The sequence below is a fragment of the Notamacropus eugenii genome, chromosome 2 (genome assembly GCF_028372415.1).
Source record: "Notamacropus eugenii isolate mMacEug1 chromosome 2, mMacEug1.pri_v2, whole genome shotgun sequence".
Lineage (NCBI taxonomy): Eukaryota > Metazoa > Chordata > Mammalia > Diprotodontia > Macropodidae > Notamacropus > Notamacropus eugenii.
Window position 1 is genome coordinate 18415173 of NC_092873.1, and position 15170 is coordinate 18430342.

The following is a 15170-nucleotide window of genomic DNA, read 5'->3' on the forward strand; positions in this document are numbered from 1 at the left end:
CCTCCTGCGCCGGCTCCTCCTTCTGGGCCCAGGGCGGGAGACGGCGGGGAGGGGTTCGAGGCTCCTCCCCGGGGCGGAGCCAAGGGCCGGGCAGGGAGCGGCGCGGGCGGCCGGCTTCTGGCGGGGCGCAGGGGGGACCCCGAGGAGGTACAGTCGGGGCGCCCCGGGGGGAGCGGGGGTGGGGGAGGGGAGACGTCCGGGGGGGCCCTCTCCCCAGCCCCGAGCGCGCGGACTGCGGCTCCTGGGGCGCCCCGGGACGGAGCGGGCGGGGAGGGGGTGGGGGCCTAGCCAAGGGGGTAGGGCTTCATTACCGCCCCCCCAGCACGTGCCCTTGCGTGGTGCCCCCGGACCCCTACTGACCTGTGCCGCCCCCCTGCTGGTCCTCCGTCCATCTACTGCCCCTCCGCTGCCCCTCCGCTGTCCTCCTGCTGGTCCTGCCGCCCCTCTGCCCCTCCACCCCTGCGCTGCCCCCCTGCTGGTCCTGCCGCCCCTCTGCCCCTCCACCCCTGCGCTGCCCCCTGCTGGTCCTGCCGCCCCTCTGCCCCTCCACCCCTGCGCTGCCCCCTGCTGGTCCTGCCGCCCCTCTGCCCCTCCACCCCTGCGCTGCCCCCCTGCTGGTCCTGCCGCCCCTCTGCCCCTCCACCCCTGCGCTGCCCCCTGCTGGTCCTGCCGCCCCTCTGCCCCTCCACCCCTGCGCTGCCCCCTGCTGGTCCTGCCGCCCCTCTGCCCCTCCACCCCTGCGCTGCCCCCCTGCTGGTCCTGCCGCCCCTCTGCCCCTCCACCCCTGCGCTGCCCCCTGCTGGTCCTGCCGCCCCTCTGCCCCTCTCCCGCCCCCTCTGCTGCCTTTCCCCTGGTCTCTGAAGGGCCTGCATGGCTTCTTTCAAGTTGGTGGTTCTCTGCCTGGGACCGGGTGGGAGCGGAGGCAGCGGCCGTGGCCAGCCCAGGGCCTATCCACCGCTTTGACCCCTTGATCTCCCCATTTCCTTAGTCCCCTCTGTCCTCTCCAGCCCAGCCCCCACAGAACCCGCCTAGCCTAGCTTGGGGAGGAAACATCTGTCCAACCCTGCTGGCAGCTGGAACTAGGGTCATGACCTCCAGATGTGCAGTTGAGAAGGATCCAGCCCCTCCTCCTGGGGCTGAGGCGGCCAGGACTTCTGTATCTATGGGGGTGTCAGAGGGATGAGCTCTCAGGGGTCCTTGGCTTTGCCAGGGTTGGGGGATGGGGTCGGAGCCCCAGCTCCCAGGACTCCCCCAGGCTTTCTTTCCCCCACCCCACTGGGTGACACAGGCTGCATGGAATGTGTCACAGCCTCAATGGACCTAGTGTGGGACTGGGGGACTGGAAGAGACAGGAGCCCATTGAGCTCTCGGGAATCCTGAGAAGCTCAGCTACCCCTCAGCCACCCAGGGAGGCGCCCTCCCTCTGGGGGACTCCAGTCCTGCTGCCAGCAGCCCCCCGCCCACCTTGCCTTCCTCCCTTCTCCCCTCCTCCTGCCTAGATGTCCCCCAGGGGCAGGGCTTGGTCACATTCAGCTTTTCCTTCCAGAACACGGGCTGATGAGTCCACAGCAGCCTCATATCCTGTGACGGGGGAGACATTCGTCTCCCCCGTCACAGGCTCTGGCCCCTCATGGTCCCATCTCCCCCTGTTTCTAGACCCATGTCCCTTAGATCCCAGGGGCCCCTCCATGGTTTTCTTCACAGTCTGAATCCTCTCCTAGCCCCCTCAAACCCTCATCCCCCTACCCTGGGCCCCATGACCCCATCTCTTATCCTGGGCTCGCCCCTCTTCTGTCTCCACCCCAATCATGGTGTCTTCCTTGGCCTTGAGTTTGTGACAATAAGTGGGGATAGCGAAGTGGGGGAAAAGGACTATGGGCTGGGGGGGGATAGTTTGTACCCCATGACTGTGGTTCAGTGACCCCAGTACCTTCCTGAGGATGTGGTGGGGGGCAGGAGGAGTGTGGGGACCCGGAGCCAGGGGCCACTTCCTGTCTCACAGGAAGGCTGTGCTCGCTGGACCAATCGCGCTGCCTGCCAGGACTCTCTGCTGCTGGGCTGGGGACCCCCAGCTGACCCCCCCCAGGTAGCAAGGGCTGTTCTGGGCTGGGGGTTGGGAAGGTGGAAGAAAGCACGTGAGGGGAAAGGGCCCCCAACATCCCAAGAGTGAACAGGGGCCTTTCTTGGCCCTTCTGCTCGTCCCCAGGTTTTCGGGGGTCTGGTCCTGCTCAGGACTCCAGCCTTGCTTAGAGTTGAGAGGAAAAGGGAGGGGCCGAAAGGAAAGGCCCCGGGGGACAGGAAGTCCTCCTTTTGTCAGGGCCCCGGGTGGGACCCAGGCATCCAGGCTGGCTCCCCTTGGCCCTGTACCCTGCCAGCTCTGGCTGCCCAGAATCTCACAGCCCACATCTCTGTCCTGAGCTGGGACCTCCCTTCTCTGAGGTGCCTACTCAGACCAGCTTGAGTGGGAACACTTTCCTACTGGCGTTCCCAAGGTCTAGAGATGAGGCTCCAAACTAGGACACGGGCTGCCACCATGGGGGCGTGGGAGGGCTGAGTGGTAGGCTCCTCCTGGGGGGATTGTACCCTCATTGCCTTGCGACTGGCTTACAGAACCCTAGATTTAGAGCCCCCCATTTGTCAGAGGAGAAACTGAGGCCCAGGAAGGTTAAGCAAACTGTCCGAGATGGCACAGGTCCTGGCAGGATCGGGGTCCCTGCAGGCCTAAGATATCTGATCCCATCCCCCATAGGATCCAGCTGAAACTTTAGGTTCTATAGCCCCCAGACAGACCAGGACCCCCCCCTCCCCCAGGGAGGAAACGTGGGGGAAAGAGGAAGTGGTTTTGATGAGCCTGAGGCCCTGGAGGAGGGGGGCCGGAAGCAGACCCTGTCATGGGGGAGGGGAGTAGGGCCGGAGACTCTATTTGGGGGAAGTGAGGGATGGGTTCCTGTTTTCTCACTGGGCTGCCTTGGTTCCCCCCGCTCACCAGCTGTCCCCTCTCCTCAGACAGATGAGCCTCCCTCACTGATGGGCCTGGACCCTGGATGACAGAAGACCCAGCCTCCCACTGCTCTGCCCTGCTCCCGCTGTCCGGCCTGCCCTTCCCTGGTCCTGGTGGTAACCACGGAACAGCAGCAAGTCTGGGCACACCCCCCTTCCCTTCCCTCTACTCCATGCCAGGCTTCCTGAGGCCCCTTTCATGGGACCTGAAGAAGATCAGTGACTGAGGGACAGGAGAAGGGGTCAGGGCCACCACCAGGGCCCCAGCCCTGCTCTGAGGCCAATGAGGTCCACTTCCAGGGGGGCTAAACTCGTGGGACACAGATGTGGGCAGGTAGACCTGAGAGCCCCCGGAGGGGCTTGGCGCCCATCATGCAGTCTGATGACCTTTTTGTCCGAAGGCTCCGACAGCCAGCCCGGCCAGCCCTGACCCCTCATACCTTTGAGCCCAAGGGGCCTGGGGGACCTGGGGGGCCACTGCTCCGGAGTGGCAGTGATGCTGGTGAGGCTCGGCCCCCTCCCACTGCAAGCCCCCGTGCCCGAGCCCACAGCAACGAGGAGGGAGGGCGTGGAGTCACCCCTGCCCGCCTCTTTGCTGATCCCCTGGCCTTGCTGGGTCTGCCGCCCGAGGGAGAGCCACCCCCCGAGTTTCCCCCAGTCCCAGAGCCCCGCTGGTTTGCGCACTATGATGTCCAGAGCCTTCTCTTTGACTGGGGAGCTGGGGCCAGGGACCCACCCCCTGATAACCCTCCCACCCCTGGCCCGGCTCAAACCTCTGGCTCAGACCTGCTTCTGGGGGCTCCTGGCTTCCTGAGCGAGGTTGGGGGGGAAGGTGAGCTTGGCCTTGGGGGGTTGCTACCTCCTGCCCTGCCCCCCATGCTGCCCAATGCTGCCATCTCCATCCTGGAAGAGCCCCAGAATCGTTCGGAGCCCTACAGCTTAGAGCACACTGACTCAGGGGCAGGATATTACCGCAAGTACTTCTATGGCAAAGGTGAGAGGGACCAGAGGGGAAGTAGAGGCAGAGAGTCATGGACCAGGAGGACATAGGGCTTAGTCATCTGTCATTGTTCATAAAATATTGGAATGTCTGAGTTGGGAGGGACCTGAGAAGAGAATGTTAGAGATGGAAGGGACCTTAGAACATAGAATGTTAGAACATGGAATGTCAATAGGAGAGGCCCTGGAACAGATAATGTTAGTGCAGGGAGGGTACTTAGAAGACAGAATGTTAGAACATGGAATGCCAGTGGGAGGGGCCCTTGAAACAGGGAATGTTAGAGCTGGGAGGGGCCTTAGAACAGGGGATGTCAGGGCTGGGGGCCCTCGAACAGGAGATGTCAGGGCTGGGGGCCCTAGAACAGGGGATGTCAGACTAGGAAGGAACTTAGAAACCTACTTGACAAGTGGAAATACTCTGGCTCCCAGAGAGATGATTTGCCCAAGCTTGCTGGCTCAGTGAGCTCATAGCAGAGCTGGAATGAGAGCCTAGAACTCAGCACTCAGGGCTCTCTTTTCCATTGCTACCCAGAATGAAGGGATAGAGGGGCCAGCCTTGGGTGGAGAGGCCAGAGCTTTGGCCTGACAGGGCAGAGCTAAGGAATGAGACCATGCCCCCTGCTTCCTTTGGCCCTCAGAACATCAGAACTTTTTTGGGATCGACGAGACCCTGGGCCCTGTAGCCGTGAGCATTCGGCGGGAGGAGAAGGAGGGCAGCAGCTCGGCCAGCCTGCAGCACAGCTATCGTCTCATTATCAGGACAACTCAGGTGGGGGTCTGGAAGATAGAGGCTGGGGGGGCACTGGCAATGTGGGTACTGGCCCTAAGGGAGGTTGCCCTCACCCTCAGCTGCGGACCCTCCGAGGCTCCATCTCCGAAGAGGTCCTGCCACCTGGCCCACCCCGAGGCCTGTCTCCCAAAAAACTCCTGGAGCATGTAGCCCCTAGACTGAGCCCCACCTGCTTGCGCCTGGGCTCCGCCTCCCCCAAGGTGCCTCGAACCCTCCTCACCCTGGATGAGCAGGAGGTAAGTACAGTAGTCTGGCCCCACCCCTAACTTGGAGGCTTTGCCCTTGGAGAGCCCCACTGAGCCCACCCTTGTGCTGGGGCAGTGGTGACCCGAGGGATGTCCTGCCATGGATGACCCTTTCTCCCTCGTCCTGGGGTCCAAAGGCTTCTGTTCGAAGGCAGCCCTGGGGCCCCAGGAGACTCAGCCTAGACCATGCTGTGGCTTTGTGGGGTCAGTGGCCCATGGGCCCCTAGGACCTTTCAGGCCCTCATTTGGGGACATGGGAACATTTTAGAGGCATCCATGGAGAGGAGGGAGCCAGGGCAGGATGGAGCTCCTAAAGCTGGTACAGACAAGATGGGACAGTGGACAGAGACCTGGATCTGAGTCAGAGGCTCAGATCTGAGCCTCTGGGTCTGAATCTGGCTCTTGCACTTAGCACTTCTCCTACCTGTCCGCTGGTCTCCTCTGTAAAATGCAGAGTTGGCAGCAGACAGCCTTGGAGGTCTTCCCGCTTGAGCCCTCTGGATGTGGTCCTTATCCAGACATGGACAGGGAGGCGGGACAGGTGGTTGGGCGCTCCCGTGACCCTCTCGTGCCTTTCCCCAGCTGAGTCTCCAGCGCAAGGTGGGAGTCCTCTACTGCCGTGCAGGTCAGGCAACGGAAGAAGAGATGTACAACAACGAGGAGGCTGGCCCTGCCTTCACCCAGTTCCTCCACCTCTTGGGGGAGGTGGTGAGACTCAAAGGCTTTGAGCATTACCGGGCTCAGCTGGACATCAAGAGTGAGTGCCCATTGTGCAGGCCCCCCAGCTTGGGCTCCTTGCTGGCCTAACCTTAGGGGAGGACCAGGCGGTATGAAGGATCTGCGTGACCTCGGCCAGTCACTTCCACTCTCTGGGCCTCAGTTTCCCCATCTGTAAAATGAGGCCTTTGAGGTCCTTTCCAGCACTCCTATTCTGTAGGAGGGCAAGGACTTTCCACACTGGAAGTTCACAATGAAACCACAGGTCTGCACCAAGTAGTGAAATCAGCGTAATTATAATGGAGATGAAGGAAAGAATTATTTATTGAGCACTGTGTGCTCAGCACTTGGGGAATTCTCACAAGAATTCTGTGTGGGAAGTGCTGTTATAATCCTCATTTTACAGGTGAGGAAACTGAGGCCCAAGGGCAGCCCCACAACTAGGATGTGGCGGACCCAGCCTCTGACACAGTTTTGTGTCCTTTCCTCTCTGCCGCCATCTGAGCATTTAGGGACTGAGGAGGAGGGTGGAGGGCTGTACCTGGGCAGTCAGGGCCAACAGGATAACAGGGAGGGAGCCTGCTCCAGGCTCGTGGTCAGACATGAAATGTCAGTCGGGGATGGCAGCCGAGCAGTGAGGGCCTGCCGTGAGGGAGACCTGGATCGGGGAGGTTATGGTAAGAGCCCAGATGAGAGGGGATGCACTGGGGAGTGTGTGTGAATGTGGATGGATGGAGAGGGGACCTGAGATGTTGGCACCTGATGGGATGTTGGGGGTGGCGATCAGGGGGCAGGAAGAAGGAGGCAAGTGACTTTGCTGGAGGAAGAGTGGACAGTGAGACCCCTCGGTGAAACAGGGAGATCCAGATAATTGAGCGGGGAGTGTTTCAGGTGAAGATACTGTGAGACATGTTCAGGGGGAGAAGCTGTCGGGGCCTCCAGGTGGACAGGGCAGCGGGCAGCTGGTAACCTGTGGGAGTGAATGGGATCTCAAGGGAGAAGATGCAAAAGAGAAAGGAGGGTCCAGGACAGAGCCATGGGCTCCAGCAGTGCTTGGTGGCAGGGGACTGACTGGGATGCAGGAGAGGAGCCTGAGAAGGTGCAGAGGGGCAAGAGGGGGGCTGGACAGAATCGTGTCACAGGAACCAAGTCAGTAGCAACTGCAGACATTCAGGAGGGCCCGGCAGTTCTAGCAATGAGGATGTCCCTGATAACCTTCCAAGGAGCAGGGCCTGTCATGGGAGAGGGGAGCAGGTGTGTGATGGGGAGGTGGAGGCAGAGTGGGGATGGGCAGGAAGATGAAGGACAGCAGGAGGGAGGAAGGGAAGGTTTTCTCAGGATGAGAGAGACCTAGGTGGATTTGGAGATAGCAGAGAAGCCAGTGAATCAAACAGAGAGGAATAGAGAAGGGAAGGGGAGAGGAGAGAGAGAGAGAGAGAGGGAGAGGGAGAGGGAGAGGGAGATTTATAGAAAGAGAAAAGGGGTGGGCAAGGGGGAAGAGGAGAGAGAGAAGGAGCCTTTTGAAGATTGCCCTCCCCCAGTCGCTCCCAAGGGCAGGACCACATCTTAGGGAGGACATTGGTAGCTGGCAGGCAGCCAGAGGCTGAACACAGGAAGGATGAAAGGCCCTGGGGCAGTGCCCAGTGGGGGCTGGCTGGAGGGGATGTGGGGTCAGGGGCCGGCCTTTGGAGGAAGGCTTGGCCAGCCCCAGGGACTTCAGCCAGTGCAGGGACCAGGAATGGGGCCTCATGTTCCTGCAGCTGGGGCTGGCCCCAGTGGGCAGTGTGGCCCTCACTGGACAGCCCCTTGCTGGGGATGTTAGCCAGGGCTTAGAGTTGCCAGGAAGCAGATGCCTGCAGATGCCTGCAGGGCCATGGCCATGGTTATGGTACGATTTGTGGGGTGTGTAAAAAGTCTCCAAAATCTACCCCGGCAGCATGTGCCTGAGATGTCTCCTTCAGAGACAGCAGGCTGGAATACCAGAGCCTGGGATCTGGGCGGGGTGGCGCTAACCATTCCTGGGGGTGCTGGGGACCAGGTCTAGGGCCAGGCTGTTCTCCCTGTAGGACAGAGCCAGGGCCCTGCACATTTGGGAGTCCGAGAGCCTAACCCCAACTCTGACACTAGCTGTGTGATGTCCTGAGGTCCCTTGCCCTCTCAGGGCCTCAGTTTCCCCCTTTGTAAAATAAGCCTAGATAGTTCCTGAGGTCCTTCTAGCTCTAGACAAATGACCTGATGACCCTGTGACCTGAGGTTCTGTTTCCCAATGCCTGACGGACATATGAAGAGGGGTGGGAACGGGGGGATCGGCGTTGATTTAGGTTCCTTGGATTACTCTTCCTTACTCTGGCCAGTCTGTTTCCTCATGAGTCCCCCTCCCCCATGGGTCCAACATCCTCCCTTCCTTCCTGTTTCTGCCTTCCCACGAGGCTGCCTCCTCTCTCTGGCCCTCCTTGGGCTGCCGCAGACTTCCCTGTTTTTCTCAGGTCTCTCCCCAGCCCCTGGCCCCCTCTTGGACCCCTTCCTACCGTGTGTGTGTGTGTGTGTGTGTGTGTGTGTGTGTGTGTGTGTGTGTGTGTGTGTGTGTGTGTGTGTGTGTGTGTGTGTGTGTGTGTGTGTCCAGAGGAGGGGCTGGGGGGGGGTAGCTCTTGGCAGGGGGAGGGGGGCCAGTGCCCCAGGGTGGGGAGGGAAGTGGCAGTGACCTCAGCTCCCCAGAGCTGCCCCTGCGTAAGTCAGGGCCTCCCTGGAGCAGGTCCATGGGGTCCTCAAAGAACCGAAGCCCTAGGTGGCCCAGATGAGGGGCTGGGGGAAGTGGGTGGTGGGAGGCAGAGCTGATCAGCTCCCACCTAGTCCTGGGTAGGGCAGGGCTCTCCTGAGAGTCCCCTCCCTTCCTTTCCTTGGCCACAGCGGACTCCACGGGGACACACTCCGTCTACACCACTTACCAAGACCACGAGATCATGTTCCACGTCTCCACCATGTTGCCTTACACCCCCAACAACCAGCAGCAGGTGTGGGAGGGCGCTCAGGCTGGAGTCTGGCTAGCCAGACTGGGCTTGGGGGACTCGTGCCAGGGCTTGGCTCCTGGCCTGGATTTTCACTTGCCTTCTCTCCATCCTTCAGGCTGGGCTTGGAGAAAGGTGGTGGGATCTGGGGGAAAGGGCACTAGGCCTAGACTAACAGGACCAGCTTCAGCTGAGTCTGTGCCCGTGGGCCTCAGTTTCCTCATCTGTAAAAAAAGGAGTTTGGACTGGCTGGCCTCTAAGGTCCATCCAGCTCATTCTCTGATGATTTTCTGGTTGAGGGTTTGGGGGGGAGGGGAGTTCTCAGAGTTTTGCTGCCTCCTAAGCCACCCCCCCATCCCCTTTCTTGCTCCCCCAGCTCCTTCGAAAAAGACACATTGGCAATGACATCGTGACGATCATCTTCCAGGAACCTGGGGCTCAACCCTTCTGCCCCAGCACCATCCGATCTCACTTCCAGCACATCTTCCTGGTGGTCCGGGCCCATGCTCCCTGCACCCCCCACACCTCCTACAGGTCTGTGGCTTGGGTGGGGGAAGGTTCTAGGAGGCATCTGTACCAGAGCCAGCTATTTCTTGGGGAAGATGTTGGTGGGAAGTGATCCATCCCCCACCCTTGCGATAGGAGAAGGGTTTGGACCGATTGTGCCAAGGTGTCCCAAGCCCTCTGCCCCAAAGCTGGCTGCGCACCCTCCCGAGTTGCTAATGCCCACCTCTTTTCCTCCCCTGGCAGTGTGGCTGTGAGCCGGACCCAAGACACCCCAGCCTTTGGCCCTGCCCTTCCCCCTGGTGGGGGGCCCTTCCCAGCCTCCCCAGCTTTTCGGGCCTTGCTGCTGGCCAAAGCTCTCAATGGCGAGCAGGCTGCAAGCCGGGCCCGCAAGTTTCATGCGATGGCCACACGCACACGGCGGGACTACCTTCAGGAGCTGGCCACCAATGAGGTGACCACAACCTCCCTGGACTCAGCCTCCCGCTTTGGCCTGCCCTCCTTGGGGGGTCGCAGACGCGAGCGGCCTCGGGGCCCAGGCAGCGAGCTGCAGGCGCAGGGGGCCCTGGTATGGGGGGTGCGGGCTGCACCAGGGGGCGAGGATGGGGCAGCCGAAGTGCCCTGCCTTCTGGGGATCTCTGCCGAGACACTGGTGCTGGTGACTCCCCGTGAGGGCCACGTCATCTTCAACTGTGCCTGCCGAGACATATTGGCCTGGACTTTCTCTGACCATCAGCTGGACCTGTACCATGGCCGAGGGGAGGCACTGACTTTGCGGGTGGGCGGTGCCCCTGGTGAGGCTGTAGGGGAAATCGTGGCCAGGCTGCAGGTGAGGCTGGGGACTGGGCAAGAGGCACAGGGGTGGGCGAGGGATGTGGGGGGTGAGCACGGGGGCGAGGGTAGGCTGAGCAAAGCCAACCACTCCACCCCCTAAAGTAAAGGGGAGGAGGAGAGGCTTGCAGGGGGTCAGGGCAAAACCACCCTGTCCTTCAGTCCTCCTGTGTCTTCCCTCCCAAGTGAGGAGCCCAGGCTGAGTCTGTGGGCCTGAGAGATATCTTCCTTGCAGCTAGTGAGCCGAGGCTGTGAAAGCCGGGAGCTAGCCCTGCCACGAGATGGCCAGGGCCGACTGGGCTTCGAAGCGGATGAGGAGGGCTTTGTGACCCATGTCGAACGGTTCACTTTTGCAGAGACTGCTGGGCTGAGGCCCGGGGCTCGACTCTTGAGGGTCTGCGGCCGCCCCCTCCCACGCCTGGGACCTGGGGCTGCTGCTGCTCTCTTGCGCTCGGCCCCCAAAGTCTGTGTCACTTTCCTGCTTCCTGATGAGAGTGGCCGGCCCCGAAGGTTAGAGCATGTAGGGCTCCCCAGGGTCAGAGGCTGTAGGCTCCTGGTCCCCTACCCAGATTCCTTCGCCATCTGTCCCACACCCGGCCTGGGATTCCCATGTCAGCCATTTCTTTGGACACCAAAGGCTTTTCAGTGTGTGGTGTCCCCTGGAGGAAGGTGGGAACCCCAGAGCCCCTACCATGGGAGGATTTGCTTGCACCTAGAGCAGAACAAGGCCCTATGGGAACCCTCTACAAGGGCACCAAGTTAGGCCTCCAGTCCAGGCAGGCCCTGGATATAAGGCCTCTGCTGACCATGCCCTGGCCTCACTTTTCCCATCTGTGCAGAGCTCCCTGCATCCCCTTCCTCTCCTTTCTTCCCACAGGAGTTTTTCTGAGCTCTATGAGATGTCACTGCAGGAGCCTAGCCGGCGGGGGCTCCAAGGGCAGGGGCCTGAGGGGTCCCCAGGGGCAGGTCTGGGTCCAGCCACAGTTCAGATGCTGCAAACACTGCGCCTGCAGGACAGCTCCCCACCGCCTGGGCCCCCTCCAGGCCTCCCTGAGGAGAGGACCGAGTTTCTGCACAGTCAGAGCGATCAGCCTCCCCAGAGGTCTGCACCCACTCCTTGCCAAGCCCACCCCCTGCAAGCCCCCCTCATCCCATCCCCCACCTCTCTCAGTCCTGGGTCCTGGGCTTATCCCCAGTTCAGAAGGGGTGGAGGAGTGTCTCATTTCCTCCCTCACCTTTCCCTCGCTGCCTCCCCAGCTCCCCGTCCGAAGGGGTCCCCATCTTGCCAGCTGACACCCCAGACCTCCTCTTGGTGGCTACCCCTAAGGCCCCCCAACCTAGCCAGGCTGGGGGGAGGACTTCAGACCAGGTAAGAACCAGCCCAGTAACCCTGGACAACCCCCTCGGAGCTGCCTATGGGGATGTGGGGGGCAAGCTGGGCACCCATACCCTCACCCTGCCCCCACCTCAGGTTCTCCCTGACGCCACCTTTGGACAGGAGGCCTTGGAGGACCCCACCCCACTACCGAGAGAGCTCAGTGATTCCTTCCTGCCTCGGACCCTCTCACTGAAGAATTCCATAAGCAAAAGTAAGTCTCCCTTCTGATGTCCAGGGGGGTCGAGGGCGTGGCCCTGGGCCCGGTGGTCACAGGAGAGCTGGGCCCAGCACCTGCCTCTTCTGCCCTCAGTCCTGTCTGAGGCTGGAAGCGAGCCCCTCGAAGAGGAGTGGAAATCTATCTCTGAGATCGCCTCCACCTGCAACAGCATCCTGGAGGACTTGTCCCGGGAGGGTGAGTGTTACGAGCCTGGCTGCCAGGGCAGTGATGCTGGGGTTCTGGCCTGCTCTAGAAGTCAGGAGCCTAGAGGTGAGTCTCGCTCTGCCTCTGGGGAGCCTGGCCCCCTCCTGACTGCTCCTTACCCTTTCCTTGCTGTACAATAGGGCTGTATGGGAGTGGGGGCTAGAAGGAAAAGCACCAAGCAGGAGCATTAATGTGGTGTTGTCATTATAGGCCGGCAGCTACCAGAGGGCGGGGATCCCCGGGAAGCCTCAAAAGCTGAGCCTGAGTAAGGATTCGAGTCAGGGGCCCAGCAGTGAGCCCCCTGAATGAAACCATGGCAGGGGAGGGGAAGCCCTGCTCTCTCCGATTGGCCTTGCCCAGTGCCACTCCCAGGAGGGGACTTGGCCCCTAATAGCTGGGTTTGGGGAGCTCACTGGCTCCTGGGCCAGCCCAGGAGGGTCGGGGGGAGGGTATGGTGGGGGTGGGGGGTGGGGAGTGGGAATGGGAGCGGGGAAGGCCTCAGCATGAGCAGGCAAGCTCTGTGGGCTCAGCCCTCCCATCGGCCAGGCTCCTCAGGTGCTCTCCTTACCCATAGCCCAGCCTCTGGAAGCCTGTCTGAAAAGGTCTCCTACCTGGAGACCATGCTGAGAAAACTTCAGGATGATCTGCAGAAGGTGAGGAGGGAGGGAGGGCGCCAGGCCCCAGGAGGGTGGGTGGGGAGAGCTGGCAGCTCACTTCATGATGCCTGTCCCTCCAGGAGAAGGCAGACAAGGCAGCACTGCAGGAAGAAGTCCGGAATCTTCGACATAATAACCGGCGGCTCCAGGCAGAGTCCCAGAGTGCTGCTGCCCGCTTACTCAAGGCCTCCCAGCAGCTGGGAACCCCGGGCCCCTGACCCCCAAGGTCCCCCGCTGGGCAGAAGTCACAGCACACCAAGGAACTGGAGTCACCCCGAGTCTCCTCCTGCCTCAATCTGCCTTGACCTGCCTCCCTGTGGGCACTGCAGGGAGCAGGGTGCCACTCTAGCTGGATGGTCCCTCTCCATGACCATGGGGGGCCACTCTGGCTGGATGGTCCCTCACCATGAGCATGAGACGGGAGAAGATAGGCCTTGCTGCCCTCCTCAGAAGCCTCAGTGGGTTTTTGAAATGGGAGCAATCCTTTATATACTTTGGGGTAAAATGACCCCCCCCATTTCCTGGTCCTCAGGCCCTGCCTAGGCCTGGCTTCTTCAGCCCCTCTGTAAATAGCGTTTGGCAGAGGCATCCTTGGCATGAAAAAGTAAAGAATGGACATGATACAAGTAGCAGTGGATGAATGAGGGAAAGAGAACAGGGGAGGAGGGTCTGCCCTGGGAAGACAGGCTGGGTCACTACCTCCATCCTAGAGGTGTGGGCCCTCCATGTCACCACAGGCCTAAGGCCTGTGCCTCTGCAGGGTCTGCCCCATTTTGGGCAGGACACAGGCAAGTCCCAGGGCAAGAAGGAGAGAGCTCTGGAGAAGGCTGAGGGTTGGGAAGGATCACAGGAACATTCGTTTAGAGCCTGAGGGACCTTCAGGTCAAGCTCCTGCAGACCCCAAGAGGGTGAGAGACTTCTACAACGTTGAGGTTATGTGAGCTCAGGAACAGGGCCAAGATCCGCACCTGTGTCTTTTGACTGCAAAACCAGCCTTCTCCCCATGGGTGGGGAGCACAGAGAGGGCAAGGCTGGCAGGATGCCCAGGAACCCCAGGCTCTGCCCAGCCCTGTGAGGGAGAGATTGGGCAGCCATCCCCCCACCTCCTCCTGCTGAAGGTTCTGGATGCTTCTCTCCTCTCCTTTCCCGGTCCCTCATCCCTGACAGCTCTCACTCACTGTCTGGGCACCCCTCCCCACGGGGTCTCCAGAAACCACAGCTGCTCCCTGCTCCCCACCCCCACTCAGTATCGTCCTTAGCCTCCTCCCAGTTCAGCAGCCTGGCTGTGCAGCAGGCCCTAAGGGCAGGACTACCTGGTGTTCCCTCCAAAGGAGCTTTCACCACTCAGGACTGAGTTTATCTAAATACTTGTGGGCCCAGGGTTATCTGCTCAATCTGGCCTGCCTCTGGGGCAGCTTGGCCCACATGGTTCTGCCCGCTTCCACTGTGCAAGGGGCACTGGCCTTGGACCAGTCCAGAAAACACCTCTGTCCAGCGTTAAAGGGACACTCCACCGTATTGGTTTAGAATTAGAAATGCAATTAGCTGCAAGTGCAGTCAACACCCTGGAGAGTTCTAGGGATTTCCGGGCTGTGGCCGAGGCCTTTTGTCAGTCACTGGGCAGCCTCAAGTGTGAAGCCCCCAAGGGAAGAGAGGAGACCTTTTTCTTTTCTTTTTTGTCTAAGCTGACCCACCCAAACACCCAAGAAACAAATCACTCTATTTACTGGCTTCTAGTTAGTCCCAGTAGCCTTGCTGGGGAGGAAATGGCTCCTGAGGGGGAGAGGAGGAAGGAGGACAGGCTGACTTATCTAGCCTGCAAACCGGGATTCTTGGTCATCCCAGAAAGAATGGGAGGGGGTGGGCTGGGACACCCCCTGCTCGCAGGGGCCTCTAGAGCCTGTGCTCACCAGAGTGTACTGGGAGGTGAGCACCCACGTGCCCTCTTCTCTCCCTTGGGGTATCTCTCTGCTGACTGGGGCATCCAGAGCCCTCCTTTGTGCTGAATGAGCTGGAGAGGAATTCGGGGCTCTCCTCACCCTCCACTCCCTGGAAGAGATGGTAGAGACGGCAAAGTTCACCCCTGGCAAGGTCTGAGAGACAAACAGTGGCAAAGGGGGAGGCCTGGGAGACCTGGGAGCTGGTGGATTCTTCTGAGGGAGTCTGGGCTAACTCATCTCCGACCAAGACTCCCCTCCACCAGATCCCCAACAAGATGGTGGCTGACCAGCCTGGGTCTGAGGATGTGGTGAGAGGGGGAGCCCACCCACCCCGCTCCCAGGGCAGATCTCACAGCTAGAAAGTCTCTCCGTTTCCTTTGCCCATTCTCCATGTTCCTAGCTGTTTTCTGGCTCAGTCAGAAGGAGACCAATCCCTTTTCCACAGGACAGTTCAGACATTCAGGTATTTATTGGACCTCCCAGAGGAGAAGTGTTCTCTTCTCCAAGGGAAGCGTCCTCCACCCATTCACTGCCCGAGCCCCAAGTCCTCCGCTCTGGACTCTGCCCTCCGGAGGCCGCTCAGCGAAGGCCGGAGCACACGCAGGGCTAACACTTGCTGACCTGCTGGGGCAGCTGGGCTCTGCCTCCTTCCCCACCGAGGCAGGCGCTGCAGAGGCGGCCCTG

At 60.8% G+C, this 15170-nt stretch overlaps 1 protein-coding gene across 2 annotated transcripts; it reads left to right on the forward strand.

Moving 5' to 3' along the window:
- The first annotated feature begins 53 nt into the window (after positions 1-53).
- On the forward strand, positions 54-13172 carry SIPA1 (signal-induced proliferation-associated 1). 2 transcript variants are annotated; one of them, XM_072637371.1, is made up of 17 exons: positions 54-147; positions 2003-2086; positions 3007-3994; positions 4638-4768; positions 4849-5025; positions 5617-5791; positions 8659-8762; positions 9133-9290; positions 9507-10089; positions 10327-10601; positions 10969-11193; positions 11349-11460; positions 11563-11680; positions 11780-11881; positions 12101-12155; positions 12465-12543; positions 12627-13172. In XM_072637371.1, exons 3-17 carry the CDS (start codon positions 3325-3327, stop codon positions 12762-12764), a joined length of 3102 nt encoding a protein of 1033 aa, XP_072493472.1. In that variant the 5' UTR covers positions 54-147; positions 2003-2086; positions 3007-3324; the 3' UTR covers positions 12765-13172. The 2 variants fall into 2 exon arrangements, with proteins under 2 accessions (XP_072493472.1, XP_072493473.1); XM_072637372.1 differs by having other exon boundaries at positions 11590-11680.
- Positions 13173-15170: the final 1998 nt, after the last annotated feature.

Bases quoted from the DNA above. Each gene is read 5' to 3' on its own strand.
- SIPA1 (XM_072637371.1), top strand. From the start codon at position 3,325: ATGTGGGCAGGTAGACCTGAGAGCCCCCGGAGGGGCTTGGCGCCCATC. The intron at 4,769-4,848 runs GTGGGGGTCTGG...CCTCACCCTCAG, and splicing joins TCATTATCAGGACAACTCAG to CTGCGGACCCTCCGAGGCTC. The intron at 11,681-11,779 runs GTAAGTCTCCCT...TTCTGCCCTCAG, and splicing joins GAAGAATTCCATAAGCAAAA to TCCTGTCTGAGGCTGGAAGC.